The 26414-nt window shown below is 45.0% G+C and overlaps 1 protein-coding gene across 11 annotated transcripts in view; it reads right to left on the bottom strand.

Moving 5' to 3' along the window:
* The window catches only part of Osbpl6 (oxysterol binding protein like 6), a 159305-nt gene that overhangs the window by 56213 nt on the left and 76678 nt on the right, over window positions 1-26414 (bottom strand). For 8 of the 11 annotated variants that reach the window (XM_075984811.1, XM_075984809.1, XM_075984807.1 and 5 more), the window contains exons 1-2: window positions 14391-14615; window positions 34-126 (exon numbers count right to left, since the gene is read on the bottom strand). In XM_075984811.1, coding sequence (XP_075840926.1) covers window positions 34-126; window positions 14391-14486 — 189 coding nt within the window. In that variant the 5' untranslated portion in view covers window positions 14487-14615. Of the gene's footprint in view, window positions 1-33; window positions 127-14390; window positions 14641-26414 lie in introns of those variants that run through there. The other 3 variants (XM_075984812.1, XM_075984805.1, XM_075984804.1) reach the window with 1 other exon arrangement.

The following is a 26414-nucleotide window of genomic DNA, read 5'->3' on the forward strand; positions in this document are numbered from 1 at the left end:
GCTACCTGTGAGAGCAATGGCGCAGTCACTGACCTTGGAGAGGGGGATGGGCTCCGGCTCCAGCAACTGCCGGCTGATGGAGGGCTCTGTGCTTGATGACGCGGTCCTCTCCAGAACGTGGATACTCTGCAAATGAGCAGAAAGCCACCTAGGGTTAGAGCTCCATCCCTCACGTGGGGAACATGGTGGGGGGGCGGGAGGGGGAGTCATAGGGAGCACAGCAGAAGAGTGAGCTGCCAGGAGATGAAGAGCCTGGAAGGCCAAGCTCAGCAGCAGCTGGGGAGAAGATAACAGTACTGCACGTGGCCTCTTGAGGTTTACCGCTGAATGTCTTCCACCGTGCTGGATTTGACCTTACAGGAGTCACAGGAGATATCCTGGGGGAAAAACCCTTTAGAACACAAGAAAACTAAATATGTCAGGTGGTCCACAACAGCTTCTATACAACAGGGGAGCCCCTTTGTCACCTCTGAATGCTGTTAGAACCACAAACCCGAAGAGAGACTTGACTTTGCCAACTACAGAGCATATAAGCTCATAGGCAGGGCATGAAGGATTAACTCAAGACATTTGGGCAGCCAAGGGAAACCGGATGCTCCAGTTTCCAAAATCAAGGCACACACAGAGATCAATTTGGCATAAAGTGCAATAAACGTGAGCTCAGCGCCTATAGATAGCAGCGGACTGCTAAAATGTTGCCTTGGCTTCGTGGACCAGAAGGGTGAGACACCATGTGACCCGGCAGCGGCATCTGGAAAGGAGCCTCCTGCGTGCTTGGCACGGAGAACACACATCAACCTCTTCTCTCCTTGACTTTGGAAATAGTTATGCTATAAAAAAGAGAAGCCTGTTCATCTTGACTATTCACCATACATACAATACAGTGCATATTAAAATGAGTGAAAATCTAACTTATATTTTGTTGATTTTTTTTCAAGGCACAGGCAATCATAAAAAAACATTTACTGAGACACAGTAATAAGTTTTTTTATTACCACGTGTGTGTGTGTGTGTGTGTGTGTGTGTGTGTGCGTGCGCGCGCGGGTTACTAAAAACTGAAAGTATAATTGATAAAGCTACTAACTGATATCAAGTATTATAATTGGTGACTAAATTCTAAAACAAGCCATCTTCTTCTTCAGCCCCCAGCATGTAACAGAGAAGTCAGTACCTTTTCACACAAACCTCCGTCCGGCAATTTGCTCACTGACAGAACCTGAGCACCTCTGCTCACCCTAGAACTAACCCAAATTGATTGATACCTCAAATTGACTTCAAAATCACATTTAAAGAAAAAAAATACTCTTTCGGCTTGCATTCATATGTATTCCTTACTACAATCGAGAATTCTTGAATGTTCTATCTTTAGCATCGGCAGCTATGAAAGTTGAGAGCTATATACCTCATCTCAGACTCTAGTTACACTGAGAGCTTCCTGGAGGCAGGGCCGGCTCATCTGCACTGAGAATCACCATTTCATTTCACTGTGGCCTGCCCCACACGGCTCCGTCAGAGTGTAGCGGAAGTATACTGTGCGTTTAGTGTGCAGGAAGGCCTGGGTTTGATTCACAGAACCACAAAAGGTGGGGGGAAAGGCTCTTAAACATAACTTCTATAATTCAGGAAGCAGAGGCAGGCGGAACTCTGTGAGTTTCAAGGCCAGCCTGGTCCACAGAACGAGTTCCAGGACAGGCTTCAAAGCTACACAGAGAAAGCCTATCTTGAAACGTTGCTCCCCACAAAGATCCATAACTTCTTTAAAACCTTCTAGGCTTCTGCTGGAACTGTAAAAAGCAGAATTCTAATACAACAGAATGCCTGACAACATTGAATGAATTTATTTTAAACTCCCATTTCCTCTTTACGGCATTGAAAGTTCTGGTCAGCTGGGAAACATCAAGTTTGTCCTTGAATCTGCAATTACAAAGTTAGACCCATATCATTTCTCTCTAAGATCACGATTTGTGCTATAATTGTCTACATTCTTCTTCACAAGCTGAATGTTCTCATTTTCTTTCATGATGGCCGGGAAACATATATGACCTTGAAGGGTTTAAGCATGTTCTATAAACATCGCAGAGGACTACAGAAACACGGCGCTCTTCAAAAATATAGCTTCCTCTCAAATCCTAAATTACAACTCAATTTCTAGGTCTGTGTGTGTGTGTGTGTGAGAGAGAGAGAGAGAGAGAGAGACAGAAAGAGAGAAGAGAGAGAGGGGAAGTGGGGGGAACTGAGCCAAGGCCTTGTGAACATGCGGCAAGGACTCAATCCCTAAGCACCATGCCCAGCCTCTAGGTATACATACAGAGCACACAGAGGTGGAGAATTTACCCATCCCTTGTTCTCCCCGCTCAAGGCGAGCTGATGCATAAGGAGCCTGGGCCACTCTTGACCATAGCCTTCCCTGCAGCTCTTCAGCTTGGGAAGGCTGCTCTTCAGACTAGAGTTCACAGGTTTCAATACCCCCTGGGCAGCGAGAGGAAAGCTGCCCACGTGACTGTCCTTTGAACAGACAATGAGACTCTGCATAACAGCTGAGCAGCTCAGGACAGACAACTCGCCCAGAGAAAAGCATGACTCTAAGGGCCTGTTTAACAGAGCCTCTTGTCTTTATTTCAAAGGCACAAAGCAATTGCTAGGAACATTTGAGGCTGCGGCTATGGATTCCTGGATGGGCTCACTTTCCGTCCACGTGCAGGGCACTAAGAAAGGCGCCCAAACCACTACTTCCTGAATGCCGATGCCACAGAAATGGCTCATCCGGCTCTCTCCTCCCGTTTCTTTCTCTTTCACTGTGAAAAGACGGACTAAAAGCAACCTGGGGAGGGAAGGATCTACTTGGTTCACACCTCCATGTCACAGCCCATCCCTGAGGGACACAGGGGCAAGGACTCAAGTGGGAACTGAGACAAAGGCCTTGGACTAACACCGCTTCCTGCCTTGCTCTCCATGGATTGCTCAGTTTGCTTTCTAATACACCTCAGACCACCTGACCACGGGCTGGCAAGACCTAAAGTGGGCTGAGCCCTTACATCAACTAGAAATCAGTAAAAGGCCCCATAGACTTGTCTGCAGGCCAATCTGATGGAGGCAGCTCCTCAGTTGAGCTTTCTTCTTGGCAGATGACCTAGTTTATGTCAAGTTGACAAAAACCACCCCCTTATCATCTTTTCTAATTTTGGGGTGTGCGTGTGTGTGTTGCCTTCACATGTAGTATGTGCCTATGGAGGCCAGAGGTCATCCATCCTCAGTATAATTCCTCAAAATGCCAATCCTGTTTTTTTGTTTGTTTGTTTTGTCTTTTTGAGATAAGGTCTCTACTGTAACCTATGTCACCAAGTAGGCTAGCCTGAAGGGCCAACCAACCCCAGGGACCTACCTCTTTTTATACCCAAGGCCCGAGATTCCAAGCATGCCCAAGACACTTGCCCACCCTTCTATATGCATACTGTGGCCAGGATCAGGCCCTTGTGCTGGGATTAACATCCCCTCAGCCCCTCTAAGATAAATTTATATTTACAAATTATATGAATTATTTTTCAAAGGAGAGCATCTAAATAGGCCTGACTCTCTCCTAAGGGCCACGTATTTAAGCCCAACACAGTATTTCAGTGACATTAGCAACCTACTCGGGTAGTGTTGCCACCAACCAGCAGTGAATTCCTATAGTGCTTACCATATTGCCACCGACAATCTTTGCATGGATTATTTTGTCACATCGTCTCAAGCTTTTGTACACTCACACACTTATTTTATGACTGACTGAACAGTGAGGACAGGGAGCCAGAGTGGTGCCGTCAGTAAGCACTGAGGTTTGAATGCCAATTGAGATTTGATTCAGGGGCCCAGGCTTTTCAATAGTATCTTCCATTGAAGCTAAAGCTAATACAGGATGACAGACATTACAGAAACTCCTAAGAAATAGCCCCGCCCCCAGGAACTAAACACGCGGCAAGGCTCCCTCCACCACAGCCGTCCATGGATGCAGAGGTAGGCACAAGTAAACGGAAGGAGAGAGGTTACAAACTCTGAAATGACATACAATTTCAAGGTTAATTTCTCGGACAACCCTGAAATTAACCTTGAGGTCGTGTGATTTCCAGTTTCTAATTCTGAGAACCGAGAGTCATCCGGCTTTAGCCCTGGGACTGTAGCGTATGGCACAGAGCAAAAGGTGTAACATTTTTAGACCGGAATACCGCTCTTGTTCTGTTTACCAAGTGCAGGACAAAGCACTAACCAGGCTCGGCTGCGTGTCTTCGATCTGTTAAGAGGGGACCTAGAGTTGGCATTTCTACAAAGCACTGCCCGGAGACTGGTACACAGTTGACGCTCAATGGCAGCTACTTCCTAGCTGCAAACATCCCACCATCAGTCAGGAAACTCACACGTTCCCACGGAAACGGAAGGATGTCTGCTACTGCGCAGGGATCCCTTTGCAGAGGCGAAGCCATAATTACAGCGCCCCCAGGTCAGTAACCCTCAACAGGACCGTGGCACAGCCAATGCATCAGAACTTATCGTACCGGCTGTCAGTGTGAACGGAGTAGGCAAATGCCCAGACAGCCACAACGGGAAGCTGCCAGCTGCAGGACGGTGTGGACCCTGCAGCCACCTGAGCGCCAGGAGTGGAAGAGGCTCAAGTCCTTGCCTGCCTCATCTTCATCATTTCCTCCAAGGAATACTTTTCCCTGCAATACCAAAAGCCACAAGAACAGTGGTTCTCAACTTTCCTAAAGCTGCAGCCCTTTTCTACAGTTCCTCTTGGTGCGGTGAACCCCCAAAGCTAAAATTACTTTCATTGCTACCTCATAACTATAATTTTGCCACTGTTATGAATCTTAATAGAAATGTATGTGTTTCCCGAAAGTCTTAGGTGACCCCTGTGAAAGGGTCATTCACCCTCCAAAGGGTCCCAGGCCCACAGGTTGAGAACCTCTGAATTAGAGTCACTAAAACCACAAGGTCATGCTAACAGTGTAGGAATCTTAGAGAGCGGCACCTGTCCGGCCCATCCTGCGAGAGCAGCAGCGTGTGGACAGTGAAGTGCCCATAAATGCTCTGTAAAACTCAAAGCTGAAACCCTTAGAAACAGTACAGGGCCCAGGAAAGGTCCCCCATGGGACAGTGGGAAACCCCACAGGGAGAAAAAGCCAAGTTAGCACAGTCTGACAGTCTGGGTGCTTCTCCACAGAAAGAACAGTGTCTCTGCACATAGGTTACGGTTGTGTAGCTTGGTCTTCTTGTAGGGCTCCTCACGGTGGGAGCAGCAGCTGTCTCTGACTCTGTTACCGGCTTTGGGGACCCAGAAGAGGAGGTGTCTCCTCACTGCATAAATAGGCCATGGCTGGTTGACACTCACGGGAGGCCAGCCCTTATCTGACGAGAAGAGAGGAGAGGATGATAGGGTACAGGGCACGGACTGGGAGGAGAGGAAAATGACTGGGTTGGAAAAAAATCAATCAAGAACTGAAATTTTGCGAAAGAGGTGGCTCAGCAATTAAAACCAGATGTTCTAGCAGGGGAGTCAGGATTCACATGGTGGTTCACAACCATCCGTAATTCCAGTCTCAGGGGATCCTACGCCCTCTTTTCTGGCCCAGAGAGGTACCAGGTATGCACACGGTACACATATTTAGGCAAAACACTAAATACAAAGAAATAAATAAAGCTTAAAGAAAAAGAAATATTGCTTGCAAACACTGAAGTGCTACACTGATTGATACCTGGGAAACAGTTGGCTACAAAGGGACAAAGCAGTGAGAATACAATAGCCTTTAATTCCCAGAGTTGCCTTTAAGTAGAAACAGAGCATACCGTTCAATTTATTACTTAATACCCTGATTTCTAAACACTTAGCAATGCTAGTCACATAGCAACGTGGCTATAGAGCAACTCAGAGGCTAGCCTGAGCTACAAGAGACCTGTTTCAAAAGACAAGTAGGACTAAAAGTCCCTTGCAGCTTGAAAAGGGCACCGGGGTGAAGCTACAATCTCCAGCTGTCACAATTACCCAGCATTCAAAACGGGTTTCCAGTCTCATAGTCACACCCACGATTTTGCCGACTGTATAAGGAAAAGCTCCAATCTTTTAAGGTTTATATATGTACATTACAGGCAGACTGTGTATATCTATGGCATCGTCTGTGCGTACCATAAATATTTGCTGAAGAAAGAACACACAGGTGTTGTAATACAGATAATGCCTTAGTTCCTGATCAGACGTGATTACATGACCGTAGATAAAACACAGGTAATCAAGAGGAGGGTGCTGGCCCAGCTCATGCCTCAGTGTGTTTAGAAAATTTCTTCCTATTTCCCACAGGGTGTTTCTTTCATCTTCATTTACCTTCAGGTTTAAATTTATAGTGCTAAGGCTTATAACATGGTAATAAAAAAGCTGACAGATAGATAAATTAATGACCCCTTATAGATTTACTGTAAAAACAAACAAACAAACAAAGGGAAAACAGAATTGAAAAACACCCGTGTTAAGCAATGGAGTCTTTAGCTACTTTGGCGTATTTCATGTTTTAATGCAAATGTAATTGTTAAAACCAAAATTGGAATTGTACTGTATTTCAGTTTAACAACCTGCTTTTCCAATTAATGTTCCCCAAGCAATAAATATTCTTCAAAAAAAAATTTAAAGAGCTGTGTAAGATCTCACTGGACGGCTATGAAAGGCTGATTAGCTGCTTCCTTAATTCTGAACACTAGATGGCTTCTAATTTTTCACTGATTTAAAATACTTTGATAATCATTTTGTGTACAATTATTCACATGTATACTAAACTAAAAAGTAGTATCCAGTCTTTGGTAATTCCATACATGAATACTGTGTATCTGGATCACTGTCTCGCCTATATAACCTCTGTTGTGTCCTTAGGACATATTGTTCAGAAGCTAAACTACTGGTCCTCGAACAGGACCTGATTAAAGGTTTTCTATAGACACCGCGAGGTCCAAACCCCACAAGATCAAAGCACAGACTTGGCAGCAATGTGAAAAGCACGCGCGTCCACAAAACCTCGCCAGCGCTAGCTCTGACGGGTGCTACAGTCAGCTTGTGGTTAGGATTCGAAGGAAGGAAGTCTGTGCTTGGAATGTGACCTAGATGACATGCACAGGGCGTAACATCTGCACAGCATCTGTAACCTAGACTTAGGAGTAGCAGGGAGGGGGTGAAGAATGCAAAAGTTTCACACTGTTCCTTAAAATCAAAGTTTTGTAGGCTTAGGGTCCTTCCACAGGATGTCTGATAGTCCTAATGAAACACCGTAGAATATATTCTGACTTCCAAACCCCAGAGAATAACAGACTCCAGGGAACGACAGACTTCTAGGGCCTTTCCAACCGTCTACAGTGCAAGGGGCCCTCTGGGACTCACTAACATCATCTACTTGGTGTTCTGCCTACGACTCTAACGAGCTGTGTTAAGCTTGAATCTGACAGACGGATTTGCCGCTGTAAAAATGCCATTCAAACCCAGCAAGCTGGGGGCGGGGGTCCGTGAAGGGGTGAAGGCAGGCCTAGTAAACCAGAGGGCCCCTGCAGGCACCCCAGGAACAGCAGCAGACTCTCACCCCCTAACGATGATTCCTCAATCATCTGTGGGTAATGAGTAGCTAAGCGCCAGGTGTCAAATTTCTTTCCAGTGGTCTCTGTTTCGGCACTTGTCATATGTACTGAGTGCGTGCTGTAAACAGAAAATGACAGCGGTGGGGATCTCCAAGCGGTGACAAGAAGGTTGGGGGGGGTGAGGGGTTGTTCATTACTTCCAATGGGGAAAAAAAGGCTAGTTGGAGTTAGTAGTAAACAAACGATCAAACTTTGCCTTCCAAAGTCAATATATGCAATAAATATACAGATGACTCAGCAAGTAACATGTCATTCACAAGAACAGCTATGGGTGCAGGAAGATTGTTTTGGGTACCATTGGGTTTACAGTTTACTTGGTCCGAGAATGTACAGACATCAGCACGGATGCTCAGGGGGCAACGTGAGGGGCAATACTAACGCAGAAGTGATTGACAGATCCCGCTTTGCAGAGTTCTCCTCTAAGTACCCAGAAGGCCCTCCCGTCTGACTGACTTTGCAATAAATAGATCAAGCAGTGCAGTGGCCAGGACAGGGCCTCCAGGAACAGGCAGAGAGCAAACCCTGTCCTCGTCACGTGCTAGCTGTGGGCTCTTACTGCCGTATTTTAGTTCTCCGGAAAAGGTACTCACGTCCAGCCTTCCGCAGTGAGTGTTCATGGAGGATCAGTGGCTGCTGCTGGGTTCTTATCTACTCATAGCTCTGCCTAACACTTCCAGAACGTCCCATTCGTAAAAGGATCTTACATCAAAACTTGGCTGGAGAATGGACTGCCGTGAAGGAACTGTTTTCCTCCCTTAACCAATTCTAACAAGGAGTGACCCATCTTAATGTCCAAGATCAGAAGAGATGGGAATATATCAGGGCAGTGTGACCACAGACAGAAATAGTACTTTCTTATTGATACTGGTCCTAAATCCTGAAAAATGAACTCCAGACAAAACCTTTGGCATTCCCAAAAGGCTAAATTTAAATTGGAATAAAGTCAAGAATTTATTAACACTGAACACTAAAGATTTAGTCTTTCATATTACTCTGGAAAGGACAGTCCAGATTTTCAAATCAGGTTTGGGATTTTTCTACCCTGACGTGGATTCCAGGGTCAACCTGCACATCTTCGGGGGCCCACTGGATTGTACAGAGATGTAAAAATTCATATTATTCTGCTCCCCGTGGATAAGACTTGAGGTGGTCTAAACCTCAGGTTAGGTATAAAATTGGGAATACGTGTCACTTTTCCTCACACAATTAGACCACTGGGGGCTGGAAATGGCTCAGTTGGTAAAGCATTTGCTGCACAATTATGACGATGACCTGCATTGATTCCCCAACGCCTGCCTAAGAAGCCGAGCGGGGCCGTGTGCACTCTTAATCTCAGTGCTGGGAGGCAGAGACAGGCAGATCCCTGGGGCCCACTGGCCAGCCAGCCAGCCTAATCAGCGAGCCCCGGGTTCCAGTGAGAGACCTTGTCTCAAAATTCGACATACTTGGCTCCTGAGGAAAACACCGGGGATTGATCTCTGGCCTACACACGTACACACATGCATGCATTCACACATACATACACATATACCTGCACACACACCTTCATACCATGCAGCCACAAAGGCAAACACAAATATGAAATGTTTCAAAATGAGAACATTTTTTTAAAGTTTGAGATAACATTATATTTTGCAACACTCAAAGGCAGAAAGAGGTTTGCTATTCTTAAAAGAAGCATCTTGTGTTTCAAAGATGAACCCTGGTCATCTCGCTGAAGATGCTCCAGAGACTTAGCAGGGACATCTGCCAATTCAGTCAAGATAAGCTGGGAGATGTTCTTCTCAATATGTCTGTCCAAGGAGAAAACTTGCTACAAAAACCTCGTACACCAGATATTTAGTTCTAGGACCCTTTTCCCACAGACCACAGATGCTGAGGTGGCTATCAGAACAGTCTATTGCCAACCGGTTCTACCAATACGTAGACTCATTGCTGGGATGGCCTCAAGCATCACCAGTGGGCACAACCAAAAGGGTTCTGGCTGATTATGAAATACACTGCTCTTGCTAACGCATAGGAAATGGTGGATGCTCGTGTGTGATGGCTAGTCTCCACTGCCAATCTGGCTGGACCCAGATTCACCAAGAGAACATGCCTCTGGTGTGCCCATGAGGGGGTGTCCAGAGGATGAACTGAAGAGGAAGGCCTACTTTCTGGCTGCAGATGCAATGTCGCCAGTGGCCCCGCATCCCTATCGCCATATCTACCCCCATGATAGACTGTGTCCCCTTCTCCTCTAACCTTGTCTCTTGTCAGGGATTTTGTTTCAGCGACAACAAAAGTAACTAATATAAAAACTTGGGAGACAGCTCGGTTGATCGGTGCTTGCTGTGCAATTCTCAGTGTAGACTCCAGCAGGAAAATCCAGGAGTGGCGAAATGTGTCTGCAATCCCAGTGATGGGGGACCAGAGGCAAAGGCTCATCCCTGAAGCTCGCTGGCCAATCAGTGAGCTTCAAGGTCAGTGAGAGACCCTGTCTCAAAATATAAGATGGAGAACAACTAAGAAAGACACTCAACATTGATCTCTGACCTCCGCAAGCACACATACATGTACCTGCACCTGCGAGTTCACACATACACATACAGACACACACACACACACACACACACACGAAAACTTAGGTATACAAAGTTAAATAATACTGCAACAGGCCTATTGACATCCGGGATCAAAGTTCACAAATTCTGATCTTTCAGGAGCCAGGCAGTCTATATAAATAAATACCGGAATAACTGACAGACAAGGATGTGTGATCAGGTAGAAAATGCCCCCAGAGCCACTACTGAGAGAATCAGTGTTGTCACTTAGGATCTGGGCACAGTGTCCCTATACCTTCCAGTTTATAAGTGCAAGAAAAATACGGATTTTTTTATTAGCCAAATATTAGGAAAAAAGCTTTACAATCTAACCAAATTCAGGAAGTGTTTGATTAATGCAGGTTTTCCTTCAGAACTTAACAGTCATCTTAATTCATTGCTACACAGCACCAAAGAAATGTTCCGCATGACTCTTAATTTACTTAATAAGTTTTATTTCCATATACTTCAAGGGACAAGCTTTATTTGGGGCATGTTGTCTTATGAAAGCCTCTGACGTCTAATCGACTCCTTTGTTGCCCCTCTGGAAGGTTCATGCGTGTGCATGTAAGGACGTTGTGAGGTCACACACACACAGGCAACTATGTTAGGTGTTCTAACATCTCATACCAGAGTCCAGGAGGACTTCTCGTGGGAGCACGTCCTGAAGCCCTTGAGCTTGTTAAGGACTAAGTGGACCCTTGACCCCCTCGGTGGACGAAGAAGCACTTAGTGAAATCCCAGGCACTGCGACACATCACGCCCCGTCTTCTCTCTTTCATCTGCTGTGCTACATAGCTTAGCGCCAGGAAAGACAGCCAAGTGCCACCATGCACAGATGTTCTGCTTTATTTACCCATGGGGAAGAAAGGGGAGGGCAACTAAATCTGGCTTGGGAATCTGCAATAAAAAGATAAGACTAATATCATTGTGAGTCTTTAAAAATACCCTCTGTTTAGAAACGTTTACGACACAGTGTGGAACATCAACTCATCAAAAGTAAACAATATAAAAATACTAAATATTATCTATGACAAGGTCAGTGAAGGCGCAGGGAAAGTGGTTTTGAATGGTTAGTGAGAATTAACATGAGCCATCCTTGATCCCAAGGAAGCATTAGAAGGTGGAGGTTGGGATAGGACTCCACTCAGGGAAGAGGAAGCAGAGATACAGAAGGGGAAGATTTCGGAATCACAACACACCGTGTACATGTTGTGAAATGGGGCTGAAACAGACTATGTCTCCACTGGGCACCCAGCCCATAAGGGAATCTGGCTTTACTTGTGTAGGGAACAGGAAGCCTTCGAATGATTTCATGACTTTGCCATATTCAGGGAAATTGAAACGACGGGGTTCTGAAGGTGCTAGTGAGGCAGGGGTCCTCAGCAGGACCTGGGAAAAGGTGACAAGAGTCTGGGCTGGGAAGCTGATGGTGGGAACTAAAGGAAATGATGTTCTTAAGGAAGGGTATGATCTAAGGAGTTAATCTAGGGACTTTAGGTGCAGTCAAGGAGAGAGACACAGAACAGAGCCCGCGTCACTGACAACAGACTGGCTTACACAGATTGCTGTATGTCACAGTCAGAGAGGGGGACATCTAAGCAGACATGTTTAATCAGCTCATCAGCACTGTGCACCTAGAACCTGTGAATGACGAGCAAATACGGTGGGTTAAAACACTGCTGTGTCTCTGCCGTGTACGATATCCTTCACCTATGTGATTAGGAGAAGGAAGAGTTGAACTGTGCAACACAGCAGTATCTGCACAGATGTCTGTCAAATCAGGAGGGAGAGAAGATTGAATGAAGACTAATTCATCACACTTTCCTGGTGCCCTTGTACTACACAGACACATATAAAAGTACTAAACCACAGCACAGCATACACCAGACTTCCAAGTTCTCTACATTTGTTCTGTGTTTTAGGCAATGATGGAGGTGAGGGGGGAAATGAATGATCTTTATTCCTTACTATTATTCTCCTCTTTGGAGATGAACAGACACAAAAGAGAAGTCGCGAAGGTAGCAGAGGACAAAGTCTTGGAAAGTGTTTCCACTCGCTGAGATACACAGGGACAAAAAGTAAATCCATGCAGGCTTGGCTAGCCTGGAGCTCACCATGAAGACCAGGCTGGTCTTAAACTCATAGAGATCTGCCTGCCTCAGCCCCCAGAATGCTGAGATGAATTAACGGCACGTGCTACATGGTGAGACTCTGTCCAAAACAAACAAACAAACAAAAAGCAAACAAAATCTTCATGACCGATTACACGCCCTCTCACGTCAGCAGACTTTCCTCTCACAAGCCAGACAGGAGTCACCCATTCTAACTTCAGGCTCCGGGGCAGGCCAGGGTCTCCAGTGTCCCTGTCATTTGCATGTGGGGTTGGGAGCCCAGGTGCAGCAGGCAGATCAACAGGCACGACAGCCGTTTCCATAGCAGTCTCCACCAGTCATTTTTTATTTACCACAGGTCTCCAGGGTGAGCTGGGCCCATGCTTCCCTGCTCCTTAGCAACCAGGAAAGGCATGCGACAAAATGCTCAGAGCAAGGGGGAAAAATGGAGACTCCATAAATAGAAAGAACAGAGGAGCAGGGGAAGGGGAGACTGGCCAGTTTAGGGGGCATCTCAGCGTGCAGCAGCTGTTCAACACCAAGCGTTTTCACACACAGCACCCCGAGTCTCTGAGAATTTACAAATGCATTGCACCCAGTATTACAACATCAGGTAATCGCAGACTTAGTTATTAGTTCACGGCAGAAGAACTTCTAAGATAGCGTGTGAGTATCCTTTTGAACACTGTAACAAGAGGCACGAGCGTTAAAAACTTCCGCAAGACGCTGTAGTAGGAATATCTGCGTTAGGATCTGTGAAAAATATATACAGAAAAAAATCATAAGTTTGCATAGACTGCCCTGGAATTCTTGCTGTAAACGGCAAGGGCATGCTGGGAGGGATAGTGGCTGGGGTTCTCTCAAAAGCACCCACAGAAACGTATCCCCACTGCTGTGGATCCATATCTGAGTTGTCCATTTAAAAATGCACGTACAATGAATTATTAATAGCTGACGCACAGCCTGGCACCACGGCTAACACCTATAACTGCAGCACTTGGAGGCTGGCACAGAATTGCTGAAGGCTTGAGACTGGCTTGGGCTACATAGGAAGCTGCAGGCCAGCCAGACAGGTGAGATTCTGTGTCAAAAAGCAAAACAAACAAACAAGCAAACAAAGAAAAAATAATTGATACACGTATTTCTTTAAATTAGGCAATATGTTATCATCACCTAAAACGCGAGTAGAGCAGAGATGCGAGGGCCCCTGCCAGACTCTTCACTAAGTAAAACCCACACAAAGGAAAATTACCATGAAAAAGTTGACAACGCTCTTGTAAATTTCCACTTATACAACCAAATTACTATCATAAGGCACATATAATGGATAACCGTTATTCCTGTCTGCTCAAACACCGCTGTTGTGTCTGCGGCCAGCATTTATGTGATGAATCCCCACATAACCACGGCAGCAGAGCAGCCCCCCAAACACGGATGCAGCGACTGCAAACAAAGATAGTTTTAGAGACTGGATCCAATGGGACTACGGTGTATTCTAGCATAAATAGGCTCTGACACTTTACTTCCTCTGCTGCCCTTCAAAACTGTTCAGTCCTTGATGCTCGTGGTGCTCAGATACCACAATTCCATTTGCCTCCTAACTCTTGAGATTGTCAGTGACCGGATCCCAAGGAGCCTGGCAGAGGATAGGGCTTGTCGAGCACGGCTGGTCTTACAGAAAGTCTCCTGAGGGTTCATGGGTTCTTTTCGACCTCCCCAAAGAAGAGGGACCTGAACGTGACCGTCCTGATACTGGCTCCATAGCCAGGTGTCCATCGTGAGAAGAACACCGGTCCTCTGGGAGGAACTCTGCTCCATGCTGGGGTCTGCTTTCTGAGCCTCCCACCCCCAAAGGAAAGTAAAAAATAAAATAGCAGAGAAGCCACTGTAACAGCTTCGCCCTGTCGGGAATGGCTACACAAAATAAGGGGGGGGGGGTGACCTGTGATCTAAAGGACTTCACAACAAACTTTCAGATTCAGTTAGCAAGAGCGCTATCCACACAGGGTTCTGTCTGCAGAAAATGATAAAAACGCGCTGGTTCTCCTACCTGCCTGCTTTCCCTCTGGGAGGACGTTGAGGCACTTCTATGGGTCGGAGTGGATGTTTTATGAGCAGGGGATATGCCCTTCTCGTCTGAACTCATCACGGCAGTTAGTCTAGGGGTGTGCACGTGAGACCATCCCAATCCTCCTTCCGACTCCCAGACGAAGAACCGGACAAATGGCGGCTTTAGTCCATCTCGCACAGATCAGACTGGACCAGGAAAGCACAGGTTACTACTGGGGTGTCCAAACCACCTAAAAACAAAACAGAAATTTAAAAGAAAATAAAAATCATTCTATTTAGGGTAAAATTAATTTGCATTAACAAAGGGAAGAATATACATTTAGAAGCGCAGGTCTGGGGCTCAGAGACATCGAAGCTGAAGGCACAAGTTATGATAATGATAAAAATGTACAAAATGATTCATATATGAATTCTGAAATTTCTATATGTGTAAGGAAATTTCATATAAGTCTATAGTTATATTTTTAGAATTTCTAACATTATGTAACAGATTATGTGAATTTGAATGTGGTAGGATCTTATGATTAGGATCTTAGTGATCACCTAGATACAGACAAGAATCCCTTGGTTGGGCAGGTAACTCAGAACACTTGTCAAGGATGGTCAATTTGGTGCTCAATCTGACCACCCTATAATTAAGTAATTATTAATTTAAAAAGAACAATCTCAACAGTTAAGAGAACTCTCCTGACCTTGTAAACCTGGATGCTCTAAGTGACTGAAGCTTGTAATCCTGTCTCAGGATTTTAAATCCCCTGCTATTCTATTAAAATAAAAACCGCTTAGCTGAGCGGGAGCAATGGCTCAGTAGGTAAAGAGCTGCTCTCCCAGAGGACCCAGGTACATTTCCCAGCACCCATATGGTTACTGATATGCTATAACCCCTGTTTTAGGGGATCCAGCTCCTTCTTCTGACCTTCAAGGGCACCAAGCACACACATGACACACAAACACGCATTCAGGGAAAACACCCACACATGTAAAAAAATTTAAAATCTTAGAAAATAAAAATAAACCATCTATTGTCCAAACTGGAAGAATAGATTAAAGCAAAATTAGCCTTCGTGAGCCATAAATTCAAAGAGCCAGAGGCCCTTTTGTCAAACAGCAAAGGCTTCAGCTTGGACTGGCAAAAGGCAGTAAAAAAGCCCACAGCCGCGGATGATCATCCAATCTGCTCGGCAAAGGCAATCTACCAAGTGTGAATCAAGATTCCGAAGCCAAGTCCTGGTGCCTAGAAGCAGAAAAGTGAGAACGCTGTTTAGATCGTTGATTCAAAGGACTTTGTTTTCTGGCCCAAGATGTTTTACAAGTAGATGCTGACACTTGAGCCAAAAGTGTGGCGGCTTTTCGATGTGTTCAAGCGCTCCTGTGGGATGGGGCTGAAGTGGCCAACCTATTAATCGAATATCTACTCAGACACAAATTCAATCCAAGTTTCAGGCCCTCTGTTAGTCTGATATACAACCTCCCTCCCCCCACCCTGTTCCCAGCTCTTTCTTCCTTCTCCCCTCCCCACCCCAGTACATCCACCTGCACTGTCTTCATTAGTATCAATGCTAATATATTATTTTAACTCGACATTTTCAGGGCAACTTGTACATAATTAAACCATGTTCAGTCTTATTGTATTATGAATACATTTAAAAGCTGTCAAAACCAAAGAAAATAATGGATAAAGAACTAAAGGCATCCCAAGATCCAATTTTGAGGTTATTGTTGTTATCGATGAATTTGGGATCTCGTGTTTTTAAACAAAAGGTGTTGTGTGGCTTTTCCTGGGAGACTGGGACAACTAATCTCAGATAGTGAACCGATTGCAGATAGAAATTTAATGCAGTGAACCACTGAGTTTATTGGGGTTCCATACAGGAGTATGGGTGAGAGGTTACATATAGGAGTACAGACAACCCTAAGCAACTGCATCACTAAAAAAAAAAAAAAAAAAAAAAAAAAAAGAAAGGAAAGAAAAAACCAACAACAACCCATCCCAGCATAGATGATGGTTCATGAAAGCCAGATCCCTTCAGCTCCCCATATGGCTTGTGGTAGATGTCAGAGTTTGAGGCCAGCCTAGTCTACAGAATTCCATGACAGCCAGGGGTACACAAGAGAAATCATGTCTCAAAAAACCAGAGAAAGAGAGAGATAAACACACTCTGCTCCCATGCTTGAGTAATAATAATAAAACAATCTGAGGTCAGAATCCTAAGAGACCACCCCCTCATTCCATTAGCCTTCTCTGTCACGTGAGGGTAAGGCAGTGACAGAGCAGCGGGCACTGACCGAGTGTGAGGTGAGCATGCTCAACACTCCCGTTCACAGGAACACTCTGCTCTATATAAACGAGGAGAGAATAGGGCCTAGGAAGTCAATGGCTGCAGTCCTCAGCTTGGTTTCCATCTGCTTGCTATTAGCATCCCCACAGGAACTTACTTTTCCAAAGGACTGTTATCTGTGCAGGCTGAGAGGACCCCAGGAACAAGCTGTGGGATGCTTAATGTGAGGTCACAGGACAATGACTTTGATTGGCGCGTTGACCATGGGCCCTGCTGACTTGGGCCGCTCTGTTACCATCCCCTGGTCGTTTTGCTAGTACTAACGTTTAAAGACTGGTCTGTTACTTTTCATTCATCATCGGGGTTTTGACCTCTCTGGCATGTTAAAAAGGAAGACTGCGTAACGTCACCGTGTGCCTTGCAACAGGAAGAACAACCCTGAGAAATACAGTTCCTGATGATGCTAACAGACAAGGACAGGATGCAAAAGCTTTCAGCTCTGCTCTGTGGCCTTAGCATTTACAAATTTTTGTCCATTTTGTGCACATTTCTATTCAGGCAGCCAGTGACCTTGAAGGTGCCCTATTTTGAGGAGGAATTTTCTGTCAAAACAACCATTCTCCACTTGGAGCTCCTGGGCCAACTAAAGTTAAAAATGTCCCTAAAGTGACCCTTGTACACTGCCAGCAGAAATAAAAAAAATGGCGTGGCTGCCATAGAAATCAAATGCTTCAACTATTCCTTAAATGTTTGTAAACAAGGTGACTGTGTGATTCATTCCATCTCGAAGTAAGAACTAAAGAACTAAAGGCTGGAGAACATACCATGCACACACTCATATCCACACATACAATCCCAAGACGCAGAAACAACCTCAATATCCACCAACAAAGGAATACATAAAAGTAGGGAGTATTCTATTCAGAGACTAGGATATTACTTAGACTTGAAGAGAAAGGAAATTCTAACAAGCATGGTTCTCTACGGACATAGAACTTACGGAATAAATCTCTCTCCCTGCAGTAAATATGGGCTTCATTGGAATGACTTACGGGCTGAAGCCCAGCTAATCCAACAGTGGCTGGCTAAGGAGGGAAAAGTCTGAGAACCCAGTGGCTGCTCCGCCCCACAAGGCCGGGTGTCTCAGCTGGTCTTCAGAGCATGATGGAATCCTGAGGAAGTAGAGTCTGATACCGGTGAAGGAGTGGATGTGGTGGCAAGGGGAGGGGCAAGCAGGCAAGGAACAAAAGCTTCCTATGTCCTTATACAGACTTCAGTCAGAAGGCGAGGCCCATATTAAAGGTGTGTCTTCCCTCCTCAAGATTTGAATTGAAGGCATAGATCTCCTTGACTCAAGGTCCAGATCAAAGGTCTGGACTAGAAGTGTACAAACCCACCTCAGACCAAGCAGAAAATCTCTCACGGGTGTGCTCTCCATATCTGGACTGTAATTCATTCAGATATAGTCCAGTTGAGAACAGAGACTAGCTGTCAGAGTTGGGGGAGGGACAGAGGGGAGAGCAATGAAAGAGATATCTTGATAGAGCGAGCCATGATGGGGCTAGGGAGAAACCTGGTGCTAGGGAGAATTCCCAGGAACCCACAGGATGACCCCAGGTAAGACTCCTAGCAATTGTGGAGAGGGTGCCTGAACTGGCCTGCCCTATAATCAGATGAGTGACTGTCCTAATTGTCATCATGGGACCTACATGCAGTAACTGAGGGAAACAGATGCAGTGATCCACAGCTAAGCACTGGGTCTAACCCCTGGTGTTGTTCAGTTGAAGAGAGAGAGAAGGGATCACATGAGCAGGAGGGTCAAGACCATGATGGGGAAAACCCCAGAGACAGCTGACCTGAGTGAGTGGGAGCTCACGGACTCTAGACCCCCTGAATGTGGGTGACAGTTGTGTGGCTTGATCTGTTTGTAGGGCATCTGGCAGTGGGACCAGGACTTAACCTGGGTGTGACTTTTTGGAGCCCATTTCTTATGGTGGGATACCTCTGTTCAGCCTTGATGCAGTGGGGAGGGGCCTGGTCCTGCCTCAACTTAGTATGCCAGTCTTTGTTGAAGCCCCTAGAGAAGCCTTGCCCTCCTTTAAGGAGTGGTTGGGGGATAGGATGGAGGAGGTAGGGTGGGAGGAGAGGAAGGAGGGAGAATTAGGATTGGTATATAAAATGAAATAAATAAATAAATAAATAAATAGCCATCACAATGGATGAGTCCTGAAGGCAACATGCCACATGAAACAAGCCAGATAGAAAATGGCAAATGCTGCCAGACTGCATTCCTACTGGAGACCCAGGGTGGGAGTCCCACAGACAACAGGCGCGGTGCTTACCAGGATTTGGGGGAGAGGACACAAAACTGATGCTTCCAGGACTGGATCCAGAATTCCAGTTTGGAACATGAGAACAGTGTGGGAGTGGATAGCAAATGTGAAATCACTCAGTGCCACGCTTTTCGCCTGAAATCGTAATTAGAAGATGTGATGTGTGTGTGTGTGTGTGTGATCACCATAGAAACGTTCCCCACCATCAGCTACGCTGACTGGTACAACATCCGGGCACTATTTGACACCATTTTTGCAGCCAGGTTTCATCATGCGATCGTTAGAACTGTCGCTCCAGCCTGTTTCATGCCTCCATTTCCGCACGTTCCAAACATGTCTGTTCTCTGTTTATCTGACTTGGTTCTACAGCATCCCTGAGGGAAGGGGCAATCTGACTTCTGTCATTGTGGTTCTACGTCACGAGCCACAAGCACCGCTCTGGGCACGGACTGAGCTTATCACGTCAGCTCCGTTCCAGCCCCTCCGTTTTACCCATTAAGCAGCTGACTGGGCTCACACACTGGCTGTAGATAACCTTACTCTTACGTCGCTTCTTTGATATTACCGTATAGGCTTGAAGATAACCCTAAGTAATCCAAACGAATTACAAACATCGGTTTCTTATCTGTTCAGAAGTCATTTGAGAAAACAGACTATACAAAGTTCAACCTTCCCGAGAGGAAACTTCCCCAAAAAAAGATCTGCCAGGCTACTAATGGCACCCGAGGGGCCTTACTAGGCTTTATCCTTCCTACTGCGGAGTTACCCATGAGGAATAGGGACGATGTGATAGCCTCAGTTCTTTCCAAACACAGCTGATAGACTGGCCCGGCTGCACCAAACTGGGGCACCTGCCACCTACTAATTGACTGGCCCATTGTCCAGCTTAAGCACGGCCATTTCGTGGACAGAATTTTGAGAAACAGCCACCCTTCTAGAATGGCAAGGTTTGTACTGATTGGTACGCATGTGCCAGGGTGTCTACAGCGCTAAGTTGGGGGACCAGCGGGAGGGTTGCTTTGATTACTGCTCACGCACTGTCAGGTCAAGGAGAGGTGAGCTGGCTTAGGAGGTCTACTGGCTCGTGATTATTCAACTGGGGTACGGTAACCTTTGTGCACACTCAGTGCTGAGCTCAGGAACCTGTTGTGTGTTCCCCTCCTCAGCTCAGGCTTCAGAGATACCCCGAAATTGGCCATAGCGGTGATGGGGGTGAGGGAGCATGCATGCCACTATACTGTTCATAAGCACATATATCTTGCACTGATGTTTTATTTTTACATTTAAAAAAATCTCATGGATTAAGAAAGCAATCCCAACTCAGAAATACGATTCAAACATCATCACAAGACAAGGGAATGACCAATTACGACACTAATTATGATTATTTTATGTTTGGTTTGATGGCACATACCTATAATCCTATCACTTGGAGATTGAGGTAGGGACTGCTGCTAGTTTGAAATTAGCCTAGGTTATAAAAGAGAATGGGCTATCCTGGGATTATCTAGTGAGACTCTGTCCCAGAAACTTAAAAACTAAACAATAACAACAAAAAAAAACACAGAAAAAAACAAACAAACAAACAAAAACCAAATGCCTCCTAAACAAAACAAAACAAATAAAAGCCACAAAGAAGCCAGGTGCTATTAGTGCATGCCTTTAATCCCAGCACTTGGGAAGCAGAGGCAGGCGGATCTCTGTGAGTTCGAAGCTAGCCTGGTCTACAGAGCAAGTTCCAGGACAGCCAGGGCTGTTACACAGAGAAACTCTATCTCAAAAAACCAATCCAAGTGGCTTTGTTGTGGGAGGAAGCGTGTCACTGTGGGACAGGCTATGAGGTTGCCTGTGCTCAGGATACCACCCAGTGTCTCAGTCGACTTCCTGTGGCCTGCAAGATGTAGGACTCTCAGCTCCAGCACCCTCCCCACCATGATGGCAACAGACTGTAACCGTAACTCTGAATTAAATGTAAGCGAGCCATCCCAATTAAATGTTTCCTTTATTAGAATTGCCGTGATCATCGTGTCTCTTCACAGAAATAAAAACCCTAAAGACAGCAAACCAAACCAGACCAAACAACAACAAATAAAAACCCATCAATGTTACCTTAATGTCAAAAATACTTGAAATATCACCAAAAAGTAAAGGAATGGGAGTCCTAATAGTTTGACAAGGTTGTGTGTATGAGGTTTGCAGAGTGTTGGTCCTACTGTAAGTTATAATTCACAAACAAATTAACTCCAAAAGGTTCAAGCTCCTGCTTTTTTTTTCAGGGGGGCATGTGATCCAAGTCTCAGGGAAGATGCTGAGGGGGCAAGAGACCTCTAAGCCTGGCTTAACACAAGAGATTTTGTGGGAACGAGAAGGAAGGAAGTAGTTTAAATATTCATACAGAGATACTGGAGTGAAGCTAGCAGGCTAAATACAGAATGGCTTCATTCCAAGGCTAAACTACAAATAACAGTTGAGGTTCTTAAATTTTTAAATTATTTTCATTGGTTTTACACATCCTACAGACAGTTTCTTTCAAGTATGCTACGTGTTCTGAGGACATTCGCGCCCTTCCCATTTCCTGCTTTCAAAGTCCACCCCCTTTTCTCCACCTAGAGGCCTCCCTCTGCATTTGACACATCGCTGATGTGCGCTCACAAACAGTACCTCAGGAGAACTGCAGGGAACCACAAATGAGAGAAACCATGCAACATTTGTCTTCTTGTTTTATTTATTTTTGTTTTTGTTTTGAATCTTTTGGTTACTTGAAATGGGGTTTTGCTATCCAACCCTGACTGGCCTGGGCTTGTGACCCTTCTCCTGCCTCTGCCTCTGCAATGATAAGCTTACAAGTGTCCTGCGGCTGGCTGGATCTACCTGATTTATTCACTCAAGATGATGCTCTCCAGTCCAAGCTACTTCCCTGGAGGAAGCAGAACTCCACTCTTCTTTATGGGTGAAGGAGCCGCACTGTGTGCACATACCGCATTCTCTTTATGTGCTCAGCCATTGATGGGAACCCTGGCTGATTCCAGAATATGGCTCTGGTGAGACGTAGGCACCCATGCGGTGTGTGGCCTTACAGTTTTTTGGGCGCGTGCCTACCAGCGAGAAGCCAGGTCCTATGTTCATTCTGCCTGTGCTTTATGGCGGACCCTTCGTGATGATTTCTACAGTGGCTGCACCAAGCCGCATTCCCACCAGCAGTTTGCAAGGCTCCCTACCTCCCTGCCAGCGTCTATCACTGTTTGTTTTGTAACTGGTAGCCATTCTGATTGTGTTAAAATGGAATCGTAATGTTGCTCCAGTTTGCATTTCCCTAGTGACTAAGGCTGAACATTGTTTTTCACATAGTTATTGGCCATCTGGACTTAACCTTTTAAGAACTGTTGTCTCATTAGTCCATTTATTGATCGGGTTGTTGTTTGGTGTTTGGCTTTTTTAGTTCTTTTAGTCTCAATATTAATGCTCTCTATGATGTAGGGATGGAAAGGATTTTCCTCCATCCTGATCCTGGAAGCTGTCTCTTCATTGACTAGTCCTTTCCTTTGCTGTGCAGAAGTGTTTTAATTCCACGCATCTTTAGGCTTCATTTCCTGAGCTACTGCAGTCCTTCCCAGAAACCCTTGCCTGTGCCTTCATCATCAAATATTTTCCCCTCCCAGAACTGTGAGCTCTGATCCACCCTGAATTGACATCTGCATATCAACTCTGTGACATAGTCAGTGATATCATTCGGTGAGAGATATGGGTCTCGCGTGGCCGTCCAGTTTTTCCAGCACCATTTGTCGAAGAATGTCTCTAGTTACTTGTCTATTGCTATAATAAGGCACTATGACAAAGGCGACTTCAAGAAGAAAGAGTATTTATTTGGTGAGGTTACGGCCACCATGATATGGTAACATGGAGTGTGGTGATGAGGAGGCAGGCATGATGCTAGAGTGGCAGGAATGGCCTGGATTGTTGAAACTCCAAAGCTTGACCCCAGTGTCACTGCTCCTCAAACAAGGCCACACCTCCCAATCCCTCCTCAACTGTTCCACCAACTGGAGACCAAATACGTGAGCCCATGGAGCCAATACCATTCAATCCATCACACAGATGGTGCCTGTTCGAAAAAATAAAAAAGGATGACTATCACTGTGGGTTCAAATCTCAGTCTTTTATTCGATTCCATTAATCTAAACTATCTTGCTCTGTGCCAGCTCTGCTGTCTCTGTCATGACTTGGAACCCGCTGCTGTGACATTTCGAGGCTGGTCCTTTCAGCTACGAGTTGCCTCTGCAACCCAAGTCTTCTTAGAATTTTTCTCCTTCTGTGACAAATGTCATTGGAGCTTTAAGGAAATTACATTGAACCTACAGATTGCCTTTGACAATGTAGAAGGGGATTGAGTTTATTTTCTGTTAAAATCCTGTAAGGGCAAGAAGAAGACAAGACAAAAGCAACAGAATTTGGGGGCCAGAAGTAGAATTTATTTATTTAATCAATTAAAAAATGGAAAGCATAAGGTGGTAGGATGATGGATTGATTGGCCATGAGGATATCCGGTCACAAAGACAGTGAGTGACGGAACTCAGGGACCACTTGACAGGTCACTTGACTCAGGATGAAAAGGACTCAGAAAACACCACATATGCCCACAACGAGGTGTCGGTAGGCGACCCACAGGATGCACAGGGCACTGAGCACATCCCTGCAATGCATGTTCCTCAGAGAACCAAGAACCGGACCCCACAGTGTGACAGCGAGCAAGTCAATTATGGAAGGGCTTATGATGTTAATCCAATTTTGGATTTCTCTATCTCCTCCAATGTAGTTTAAAAACATCAGTTGTGCTTAGAAAGATAGAAGCTGAGCACCAGAGAGATGGCTCAGTGGGTAAGAGCACCTTTGGCCAAGCCTGACAACCTGAGTTTGAGCCGTCTGACTTACATGGTGGAAGGAGAGAACTGACTCCTACAGATTTGTCCTGTGACTTCAAAGGCGTGCTATGGCAGGCATGTGCACACACGCACACACACACACACACACACACACACACACACACACACACAGACACACAGACACACACGTACACACATGTGCACACACACACACACATAAATACATAAGAACAGCCTCGTTTACAAGAGTGAATTCCTAGTTCCAGGACAGCCAGGGCTGTTACACAGAAAGAAAGAAAAAAACCTATTTTTCTAATCAGCATTGGGTTGGTTTTGAAAAACCTGCCAATCATGCATGAATTGAAATGCAAGATGAACACTGCCCCACTTCCTTTACCTCTGCCTTTGACATCAAATCTGAAAATATACCTGTTCAAAGATGCTTATTTTATCAAAAAGAAAAACCTCTTGATTAGGATAAAAATTGGTGGAATTTGTGATTATAAGGTAAGAATATTCATGGAATAAACCAGTGCATTTGTCCTAAGTATAGATACCAAGCGAGATAGTAGGAAAAATCAAGCAAAAATACAAACTAAATCAGGAAATCTAGGGCATGATGTCAAAATGAATGCTAATAATTCTCTTTTTTTCCTGAAAACTTCATTATTATTTGCTGTTTGGATAAAGAACTCAAAAGGATAAAAAGGGTTTTTTTAGAAAGGAAAAAGCCTAAGAACTTGTATTATTTTATATACTAAAGACTTTATTCTATTTTTCCTTGTTTTATAATTTTTTAAAAAATAATTTATTTATTTTTTACATGCTTTGTTGTGAAGATGTCAAATCCCCTGGAACTGGAGTTACAGACAGTTGGGGGCTGCCCCATGAGTGCTGGGGATTGAACCCGGTCCTCTGGAAGAGCAGCCAGTGTTCTTAACTAATGAGCTATCTCTCCAGCCCCAGGTTTTATAATTTTACATTTAAATCTGTAATCTACTGTGGTTTGAGAGAAACTGGCCCCCAGTGGCCAACAGGGCGTGGTACTATCTCAGATGCACAGGCAGGCCCAGTGTGGCCGTCTCTTCCTGTTGCCTGTGGATTCATATGTAGAATTCTCAGCTCCTCCTCCAGCACGACATACCGCCATGCTTCCCGCCATGATGATGATGAACTAAACCCCTGAAATCAGCCCAGTTAAACCTTTTCCTTTATAAGAGTTGCCATGGTCATGGTGTCTCTCCACAGCAAGAAAACCCTAACTAAACCACCTATCTTTAGTTTATTCTGTATAAATTGTAGAGCAATTCTCCTTATTTTGTCTAGGACACTCACACATTATTTGCTGAAAAAAGCTATCTTCTCCATTCATTAGATTTCAAAGACAAGAAAATTTTTTAAAAAAGAAAACTATTAGTTGAACATTAAAAGAAGGAAAAATGATTAATCATATTTGTAAACTCTTTAGATTGCTGAGAATTAAGTGTTAAAATGGAGTGCTTAAGGAAAAGAGACTCTGGCTGGATGTGGTGGCGCACGCCTTTAAATCCTAACACTTGGAGGCAAAGGCAGACCCATCTCTGTGAGTTCGAGGCCAGCCTGGTCTGTATGAGAAACCCTGTCTCAAAAAACAAACAAACAAACAAACAGAAACCACAAAACAATAACAACAGAAAAGATCCCTGCAAAGAGGAGAGGGGCAAAACCTTATTAGCTGCTCTTAGAGAAGACGGAGTTCAGTTTCCAGTACCCACATTGCCTCGGGCACTGCATACATGTAATTGAAATAACATACATACATACATACTAGCACATAAAAGAGCAATAAATAGAGCTTTAAAAAAACAGAAAAAGAAACTTAGTCTAGTCTAAACATAAGCAATGAAACCAAAATCTAGAACTCAGTGATAGAAGACTCCCAACATCCACCGTCGTTTCTCCCCCAGCCTTCCTGTGTACATTTGACCTCTTCATTTATGCAAACCCGAGGCACCCTGTACTTGATCTGATGTAAATGTTGGCATTTCTTCACTAGAACTTTTCTTTTTAAGTGTTTTATTTTGGAGCAATTTGGAATTTGCAGAGAAGTTTCAAGGATATTCCAAACTATATCGTGTACCCTTTCTCCAGGACACTGTCTGATTTCACCAGTTCTTCAGGAGGTGACGTGGTGAGGGGTGAGGCTTGCAGTTTAGAAGATGGATTTGAAAATAAACCCAAAGGCCGAACCCGCAGTTACTGTGGAAGTAAACTCTGCTGCACTTCCCAATTTATTACATATGAAGAATTAGTCAGCAAGTTGCCATTTAGTCCTTCATTCTGTCATCACTTCTGAAGAGGCACCGCACCTGCTGGGCTCCAGCACAATACTCTTTCCACTTCCTCCACGGTTACGTCACTCGGGTAACAGCTTCCTATCTACGCTCAGAAGCTTAATGCCTTGTCCCCTGTGCGCCTGGGTCACCACCTCAGGGTTCAGAACAGGGCTTGGTTGACACTGAATGAAACTCAG

This window comes from Microtus pennsylvanicus, chromosome 9, assembly GCF_037038515.1.
Source record: "Microtus pennsylvanicus isolate mMicPen1 chromosome 9, mMicPen1.hap1, whole genome shotgun sequence".
Classification (NCBI taxonomy): Eukaryota; Metazoa; Chordata; class Mammalia; order Rodentia; family Cricetidae; genus Microtus; species Microtus pennsylvanicus.